This window comes from Quercus lobata, chromosome 7 (genome assembly GCF_001633185.2).
Source record: "Quercus lobata isolate SW786 chromosome 7, ValleyOak3.0 Primary Assembly, whole genome shotgun sequence".
Classification (NCBI taxonomy): domain Eukaryota; kingdom Viridiplantae; phylum Streptophyta; class Magnoliopsida; order Fagales; family Fagaceae; genus Quercus; species Quercus lobata.
In genome coordinates, this window is record NC_044910.1 from 38,188,247 (window position 1) to 38,198,226 (window position 9,980).

General features: G+C 30.9%; 1 protein-coding gene across 2 annotated transcripts; it reads left to right on the forward strand.

The window, feature by feature from the left end:
• Positions 1-4,746: 4,746 nt before the first annotated feature.
• LOC115953919 (WD repeat-containing protein LWD1-like) lies at positions 4,747-9,779 on the forward strand. 2 transcript variants are annotated; one of them, XM_031071748.1, is made up of 2 exons: positions 4,747-4,867; positions 8,609-9,779. In XM_031071748.1, exon 2 carries the CDS (start codon positions 8,662-8,664, stop codon positions 9,670-9,672), a length of 1,011 nt encoding a protein of 336 aa, XP_030927608.1. In that variant the 5' UTR covers positions 4,747-4,867; positions 8,609-8,661; the 3' UTR covers positions 9,673-9,779. The 2 variants fall into 2 exon arrangements, with proteins under 2 accessions (XP_030927608.1, XP_030927609.1); XM_031071749.1 differs by having other exon boundaries at positions 8,645-9,779.
• The last annotated feature ends 201 nt before the right edge of the window (positions 9,780-9,980 follow it).

Here is a 9,980-nt window from a genome sequence, read left to right on the forward strand (position 1 = left end):
TTCTATGAATTGAGCTGCCGAGTGAGTTTTCGATTGGGAGCACAGCTCGATTGGCAATCCAAAGCTCAACGATTTGGAAAGCCACTTCGAACTGGTCACAAGGAATGGCTTCGCAGTTTGGGTAAGCTTTTCCAGCCGCAGCTTCAGAGTTCGTGCTGGGAACACCTTGGTAAGCAACTTGGAGCTGCGACCCGTGCATCGGAGCCGACAACAAGTCTGTAATAGTTAACGGCTTCGCCGACGACCTGTTTTTTTTTTTTTTTTAACAGATTTTTCTTTTTTTTCTTTTAATTCCCAAATTAAAAAAAAAAAGGAAAAAAATGACATTAACGGCAGCTTTTAACGGAATCCTACATTGACAAAAATTGAAAATTAGAGGACTGAATTGACAAAATTGAAAGTTAGAGGACTAAAATGAAAAAAAGTGAAAGTTAAAGAGTCAGTTTACCTTCCTGCTGATTTCATTATAGTATTTCCAAGTTCCAACGTGAAGTCATCATTTAAGCTTTTGACTACCTCTCAAAGTTTCAATGTTTTTTTTTTTTAATATTTTTTTATTCTAGGTTAAATTAATTTGAATAATAATTTATATAGCTAGCTTTGGACTTTTTCACCTCATAAAGTTGATGACTTTTCTATCAATGTTATGCAACCTCTTATAATCTATGTGTTGCCTTCCTAAATAACAAAACTGATGACTCTTTGATTGATATTAAAACTTTTAGACGTTTTACAAATTTTTATTATTTTTTATAATTCAATAGTTGAGTAAGAGGGAATTTGAATTTCGAATATCTCTGTGAGAAACAGCATAGGTAAAATTAAATTATTTAAATCATTACTCTGTATTGAAAATTCAGTTTTGTTTTTGATTTTATCTCATTATTCAATAGAATGGCAAGCATGTGCAAGACCTAAGTTTGAATAAATCTCTTATATATTTATTTAAGAAAACAACAAAATCACACAATTCACACTTTTACGTATGTTTCTAATCATAGTCGTATACGTCCTTTTCTGTTCTTGTTTTTGATGATATCCTATATGGGGTCTAGACTTTTCGGTTTGGTAGCCTCGTGGCCACATACTATAGAGTCTGTTCTCCTTGTAAGAGAACATATATAAAATACCAAAAACAGGAAAATTTCAACAATAACAACAAGATTTTGTCTTTTGCACCGTCGAAACTCGAAAGGGCCAAAAAAACGTGCGTGATTTTTATACAGACCTTTCCGAGTCTTTTGGCTGAATATTGCTAAATTTGAAGTTAATTTGTGTTATAGGTACTGTTTCAACTTATTTAGGAATCTGAGGAAAGAGAGTGAATTGCCGAAATTCAACAAAAGTAGGAGAGAGAAATTTTTGATTTTCGGCAACACCATCACCGAAATAGGAGGGAAAATTTTTTATTTTTTTTCCCTCCTATTTCGGCAATGTCATTGCCACATTTCACTTTTTTTTTTTTTTGATATGTGCACACAATTTTTACAATATTTTTACAACATTTTACAACAAATCACAGGTAATTAGTTATTATTAGTTAAAATTTGAATTTAACACTGAGATTACTTTTTTAATCCAACAATAAACCTGCCACTTAAAATTTGTTGTAAAAATATTGTAAAAATTGTGTGCACATATCATTTCTTAAAAAAAAAAAAAAAAAAAAAAAAAGTGAATGTGGCAATGGCCATTTTTCCCTCCTATTTCGGCAATGCCATTGCCACATTTCACTTTTTTTTTTTCTATTTAAGAAATGATATGTGCACACAATTTTTACAATATTTTTACAACAAATTTTAAGTGGCAGGTTATATTTGTTGGATTAAAAAAGTAATCTCAGTGTTAAATTCAAATTTTAACTAATAATAACTAATTACCTGTGATTTGTTGTAAAAATGTTGTAAAAATATTGTAAAAATTGTGTGCACATATCATTTCTTAAAAAAAAAAAAAAAAAAAAGTGAAATGTGGCAATGGCATTGCCGAAATAGGAGGGAAAAAAAATAAAAAATTTTCCCTCCTATTTCGGTGATGGTGTTGCCGAAAATCAAAAATTTCTCTCTCCTACTTTTGTTGAATTTCGGCAATGGTATTGCCGAAATTCACTCTCTTTCCTCAGATTCCTAAATAAGTTGAAACAGTACCTATAACACAAATTAACTTTAAATTTAGTAATATTCAGTCAAAAGACTCGAACTTTCCTGTATAGGGTATACCATATACCAAGGGAAACTATATTAGGAATTTCAAAAAAATAAAGAAAAGAAAAGGAGTGATATGGAAATATGGTGTACTATATATATTCCCCTGTTTGTCCTTTCTCAACATTCCTGATATGGAAATATGGTATCCTATAAATATTCCCCTGTGTGTGTTTGTTTATCAAAAAAAGAATGAGTAATTGTTCTACATTATTTAAGAGAGTATATTGTGTGTAGTATAACATGCCCCACCCTCCCTTAAAAGTTACCATGACTTTTGAGTGAAGTTGTGGCGTACTTTTGTGTTAGAACTCCTATCCCTCTCCTTTGTGTGTGTGTGTGTGTGTTTGTTTAAAAAAAAAAGGGTAATTGTCTCACATTGCTTAAGAGAGTGTGTTGTGTGTAGTATAACTTGCCCGACCCTCCCTTAAAAGTTATCATGGCTTTTGAGTGGAGTTGTAATGTGCCTTTGTATTAGAACATTTTTTCTCATCTCTTGTGTGCGCGTGTGTGTGTTTGTTTCTCAAAAAAGAAAAAAAAAAAAAGAATAGATAATTGTCTCATATTGCTTAAGAGAGTGTGTTGTGTGTAGTATAACTTACCCCACCCTCCCTTAAAAGTTACCATAGTTTTTGAGTAGAGATTCCTAATTCCTTCATTAATTTTCTTTATTTAGGTGTGAACGTTAATTCCCTAAGTGCCCCTATTTTGATGAAATTAATTTTCTTTATTTGGGGTGTGAACATTAATTCCCTAAGTGCTCCTATTATGATGAAGTGAATAAACGTTACGAATTAAACATAATAAAGTTATTAATACAACAAAAATTCATAATAATTTCCAATTAAGACATTCAAAATTTAAATCTCTCACTCCAAATTATCGATGCGAAAAAGGAAAAATATTTATATGCTTCAAGACATATATGATTTAAACTTATTTTTATTGCTAGTGGGCTGTGGGTATCATACCTTAAAAAATATATAAACGTATCATAGATTTTCCCCCCTTTTAAATAATTAAGGTTTTGTTTTTCATATATATATATATATATATATGTTGACTGTTGAGTCCAACTATACCGGTACTATTTACACTTTAGTATTTATACATTGCTTTTGTAAAATAATAAGGGTAGTGTTAATGGTACTATAAGGTGTCTTTAAGAAACTACTTTACGTCAAATTATTGTATTTTTTGTCAGATCTTTTACTAATTTTACAGAGTGTAGAGCTAATAAAGCTAATTTTTTAAATTTCACTTGTCACTTCAGTCATATTTTCAATTATTTTATCAATTTATACCAATTTTTTATTAAGTGGACCCCACTATAAATAATCCTTCCCCATCAACATTTCTCAAATAATAATAAATAATAAATAAATATTCATTTATATAATCAGTATCTCATCTTATATTCAAGGTAATCTTATCTAAGGCATCAGTCAAACTTAACTTGGAAGACTTTTATAAAATTAAAAAAAAAAAAAAAAAAAAAAAAAGTTCTTTTTTTTTTTTTTTTTTTTTTTTGAGAAACATACACACATATATAGGGGAAGGGCATAAATAGGAAGTTCAAGAAAATTAAAAATGTAGTAAAGAAAATTAAGTATAAGAAGAAAAAAAAAGGGTTTTCTTCCTTTTAATATTATGACTTGAACCTATGAAAGTATCAATTCTTCTACTAAAAATGCATAAAGTCAAAATGAAAATAAAAATGGGTGCTTGTTTTATTTAGAAAGATAATGGGTCTGTTTGGATTGAACTTATTTTTGCTGAAACTAAAAATACCGTAGCAAAATAATTTTTAAATGTGTGAATAGTGCCATGGGACCCATTTTTAATGAAAAAGTTGCTGAAAAGTAGAATTTGTGGATCTGTGAACAGTGCACGGGTGTACTATTCACCGTGGAAAAGTCAACATTTGCGGCTACTGTTCATGAACAGTAGCCACATTATTCCCTGAAACGTGAAAAAAAAAAAAAAAAAAAAACGCAAACTTGTAAACACAGACTCCAAATCCAAACCCCACCATGATTCATATTTTTTTTTTTGGAAATTTACTTTTCATGTTTAATTGTTCAGTGAGATTTTTACAATTAACGACATGAGTACTTTTTGAAAAATTATAATATGATACAACAAATTGGACTCCATTACGACATGTGTACAACACGTATATAACACGAGTACGACATCTCAAATAAAGTGTCCATACATCTTAGCAATTAGGTCAAAGGGCAATTTTATGACCAAAAGGTAGATGGGTAAGATATATAGCAGTTCCAAGTTGCAGTTAAAGAAAATAAGGGAAAGTTTGAAATAAAGACAATCAAAGGAATAACAACCAGTTCAAAAAAAAAAAAAAAAAAGAGGAATAACAACCCACCCTTCAAAACAAAACAAAACCAAAAAAAAAAAAAAAAACCCACCCTTCTGGACTAGTGTGCGCATGCATTGACCATCAGCTCTACCTTCCCTTCCTTGACTTGAAAGTTTAACTATCCCATTTATTTGGCCTTAACTACAAAGCTATGAGCTATCCCTCAGAACCCACTATCAATAATCCTCTCTCACTCTTCTTGTTTGAGTCTGATAACATGTACATGTGATTGTATGAGTTGCAAAGGAGCTGGTTACTAACTGTGCCTTTGGCCAATAATGTAAGTCTCTCTTTCTCTTTGAGCCATTAGTAGCAACTAAAAAATTAGCACACACCTGGTAGAATTTTTCTTTGCTTATATATCTTTTGTCTTCAAAGTACCGTTCATTACTCTGAAAACGATCTATCTAGAACCTGCAGTACTGTTCTAAAGTGTAAATATGTGCTTATATCACAAAAATGACTTATATTTTGGTCACAAGCTAGTTGTTCCCCCCACCCCCTAAAATAATGCTGTAAACTTGTACTTTGTTTTGATGATGTTATTTTCTCTCTGCATCTCCGATTCTTTTCTTTGTTTTTCCATTTTCTCTCCAACAGTGTTTCTTTTCTTTGCTTATTAAGCTCTTGGTGTAAAAAATAGAACATATTAAAAGAAAGGGGAAAGAAGAAAAAAAAAATTACTAGAAAAGGAGGAGTTTCAATGCTCAATAGAACAAAGAAATACTGAAATAACCATCAGCTAATTATTTTCCTTAAAGGTCTCTCATTTATAAGCTAAGATATTAGAAATATCTTTACAAACTTGCTAAGTGAAGTGTTACAACACTTTGTGGAATAATTTGTATAGCTTCTCTCTCTGTTGGTTTTCTTCTTTTCCATTTTTCCTATCCCCAGCTTTCCTGATTATACTAAATTTTCATCTGTTTTCGATAGTAGAGTATCATTCTCTGCATGTATGGTTGATGACATATACCTCGAAGCATGTTTTAAATTTTGTAATTGTTTTCCTTACAAATAATTTTTACAAAGTTTCAAATTTCGAGAGGTTCATTATCAGTATTGTACGTATAACATACAGTCTCACCTATCATGTATTTTACGCTTGAAATACTGCCACGTACATTATTTTTGAATTGATATATATATATATATATATATGAATTGGTTTTAGTATAACTATAATCTATTAATAACATCTGTAATACTAGTGGCCATCAGCAACAAAATAGTAATAACACTAGTCGTTAATATCTGCAATGTGTAAGAAAATTCATAAAAATGATTTATTTATACATGATGCATATTTGAATAACAAGTTTTAATAAATAAAAAATAAAAATTAAGGATTTTTTTAGAAAACAATTGATTAATTTGATTAGAATTTTTATTGAAAAAATAAAGAGTGTGTTTAACTTTTGCTTATTTTCCTTCTCAAAAAAAAAAAATTGCTTATTTTTGTTAACTTATTTGTATAGTGTTTATCAAAAGATGTGATTTTTGGTAATTTTTATGTTAAATATGTTTTAAAAAAAATTAGTTTATTTTAAAAGGTAAGAATTAGATTATTTGCACAAAAAAGAAAAATTGAGACAAAAGGCAAAAAAACAATTTTTCTAAAGCAAATCTCAAACGCATCCAAATTTTTAGCCAGAATTTGTTTAATGTTAGGTTCCTCTATAAAAAACATATTAGTTCTAACTTCTAAGTAGTTTAAACTAACATATTTTTAACACTATTTGTCTAAAAATAAAATAAAATAATATAAAAATGATGACATGGAAAAATGTGAATTTTCAAAATTTATTTAAAATATTAAAATAATTTCAACAAAAAGTATAAATAAATAAATAAATCAATTCATGTTTATAAAAAGGCTTATTTGAATTTCATGCTTAATTAGGGTACCTTGTTATGAAAGGCTTTCCTAATATTCAAGGAATGTTGCTATGAAGTTCGATTTTTTTTTTTTTTTCGATGAAAGGTGAGAGTACTCATGCGTTATACCTTACTGTTAGCTCTCTTAAGGTGCTAGGGTGAGGTCTGTGTCATTCCAATTACAGTAGTTATGGCTCAATCCAACATTTATTAACGGGGAGTGTCCCTATAGTCATGTCTAAGAGTGTGAGTTATACATGATCGCCCCCCTTTCTCTCATAAAAAAAAAAAAAAAGAATTTTACTATGTATTTTGTGGATTTTCACATATAGATTTCATAATAATATTATAACTAAAATAAGATTAAAGTATTATTAGTTATTACATGACATAAGTCAATTCCCAGAAAACCCGGCCCATTGGATGCACGTGACATGATCCCAAGTTATATTAAATTCTAAAATCTTTTTAATAATATTATTACTCATATCACAAAACTTAATGATGAGACCTAGAATCTTTACTTTTGTTCATTGAAATATAAATTAGTACGAAACTTAATGCATAATCAATTATAGATAATTAACGAGATTTAAAAAAGAAAAGAAAAAGTCAAGTTTTTCATAGATATGATTGAATAAAAATGTATTAGGAAACAATTATTTACTGCTCTTCTTTTATTTATATTTTATTAATACTATAAATATATGTTTTTTAATAAATTAATTTAATTTTAAATTTTAGTATATTTCTCGTTCTTGAACAGTGAAATTATTTTTTGGTATTTACTTTCACGTCCAAAAATGAAATTCTGGTTATGTCAATCACCTTATTCTTCTCGTACAAAAGGTCATTGATGTGATTCTTCCTTGTCTGAATGGGACAATTTTGGTACAATAGGCCAGTTTTGCTTTACTTTCTTTTTTTGGAGGTGTCTGTGCCTACTGTGTATTTCCTGATTTAGAGTTCCAGAAAAATTCTTCGGCAAATTTTTTTTGGTTAAAGGGAAATGGCATTAAAGAAAACTAGGAGGCCAAAGTGGCCAAAGTAGCGGTAGTAAGCCTACCCTAGCACATGCCATTAGCATCTGTAGTTACATATGATTCAACTTCTACAGATACATAGGCACACCTATTTGCCTCCCTAAACGTGTGCCCCCCACTTTGACTTCGGCAATTACCTTTGTTACTTTGTATGTATATTTCATGAAAAGACTCGTAAAATTATTATATATGCCCATGATGATTCTGAGATAGCATTGGGAATTTGGGATCCCAATAAACAACTTTTAGCAATTGACCTTAATTAATAAATCTACTGTTTCAGAAATGTCGACAAAATTGTGACTTCGTCACTTCTGAAATACTATTGAGATCCTAACAGAACTACCGAAAGCAATTCAGCTTAACTGGTTAAAGAATCAACCATATCTGCTCATGAAAGATGTGGTAAATAATACTACTGTGAGACAGGAGTAGTGGGACCATATGTTTAATTTATTTTTTAACGAAGAATGGGACCATTTGGGGTTTTGAAAAAAAAAAAAAATAGTGACAAAAGTTGCCAGTTGCAACTTGTTTCTCTCTCTCTCTCTCTCTCTTCTCTCTCTTTTTTTTTTTTTTTTTTTTTTTTTTTTTTTTTTTTTTTTTTTTCATTTGAATTGGTAAAGGCATATAGTTAAAATGCTAAATTTAGCATGTAGATATAACAAAAGTAGCACAAAAAGCTAGTGCATTGTTGGAGTTATAGCCATATCATTTGGCTGTTGCGTTGTAGTGCACAGTAGTTAAGAAGGTAAAAAAAAAAATTATTAGAAAATATATTATTTTATTGTGTTAGTGATGGTAATTGTTGTTTATTGTAGTAGATATATTATTTTATTGTGTTGAATATTAAAATAAAACCACTGATGTTGAGTGTTTTGTAAAATAAGGTTATAAAATAGATAAAGTAGCTTTTTGTGATGTTAAATTGCTAAATTTTTGCCTCCACCAATGTGGATGCTGTACACAAAAACAAACTTTGTAGAATCATAATTATTTTATATATATTCCACAGACTATTTCATCAATTTGATTGACTAGAAGTTAGAACACAGTAGAATTATATAGTTATAAACCCAATTTTTGAATGTGCCATGCAGAAATTCTCGACCATCATCTTATTCAGTTCATTTCAGCTTGCTCGATCACCACCATGCAAAGCCCAACAGAGAAAAAACAAGGCGTGTACACTTATCTGAGTCAATGGCCAATTTATTCACTAGCTTGGTCAGTCCGTGGTGACAAGAATGCTCGTCTTGCTATAGGGAGTTTCCTTGAAGATTATAGCAACAAGGTTGAGCTTGTTCAATTCAGCCATGACACATTTGATTTCTCCACAGACAATCGCCTAGTCTTTGATCATCCATATTCACCCACAAACCTAATGTTCTTTCCCTCCGAAGACACCACAAATCCTGACATTATAGCCACTTCTGGGGACTATCTACGATTGTGGGAAATCCATGAGGATAGAATTGAGCTCAAGGCACTCCTCAATGGCAACAAGACTAGTGAATTCAATTCTGCCATTACTTCTTTTGATTGGGCAGAATGTGACACGAGGCACATCGCCACGTCTAGTGTGGACACAACTTGTACCATTTGGGATGTAGAGACTGAAACTGTGGACTCACAATTAGTAGCACATGACAAAGAAGTGTATGACATTTCATGGGGTGGGTTCAATGTGTTTGCTTCAGTCTCTGGGGATGGTTCTGTTAGGGTTTTTGATCTAAGAGACAAAGAAAGATCAACAATAATATATGAAAACCCTATTAGAGATAGCCCATTGTTGAGGCTAGAATGGAACAAGGCTGACCCAAGATTTATAGCCACAGTTGGAATGGATAGCAATAGAGTTGTAATATTGGACATTAGGTTTCCAACATCACCTTTGATGGAGTTGAATAAGCATAAGGGTAGTGTAAATGCTGTATCATGGGCTCCGCGCATCGGACGGCAGTTGTGCTCTGCTGGGGATGATTCAAGGGCTCTGATTTGGGACGTGGTGGGACTGGGTTTTCGATCAGAAATTAACGGTGATTTGGAGCCTGAAATGTGGTATGGATCAACGGCTGAGATCAATCAAGCACGTTGGTCGCCCTTAGAGATGGATTGGATTGCTATTGCCTTCTTAAATAAGCTACAGCTCTTGAAGGTTTAGAGATCTAAATAGAATCATATGTCATTGATCTTAGTGATATCAAGGTCTACTTCTAATCTTAGGCCTTTTTGTAGTAGTACTTTGGGTTAAGTAAAGTGTTTGAATTTCATATGTCATTGATCTTAGTGATATCAAGGTCTACTTCTAATCTTAGGCCTTTTTGTAGTGGTACTTTGGGTTAAGTAAAGTGTTTGAATTTCGTGAGAGAGTGTAATTAAGTATATGTGTGTCTTTAACAGTTAATTTGTTTCTCCAAAAAAATAAATAAATAAAAAAAGCCCTACTTCCAATCAAAGTCCAAATCGGTT

Bases quoted from the DNA above. Each gene is read 5' to 3' on its own strand.
- LOC115953919 (XM_031071748.1), top strand. From the start codon at position 8,662: ATGCAAAGCCCAACAGAGAAAAAACAAGGCGTGTACACTTATCTGAGT.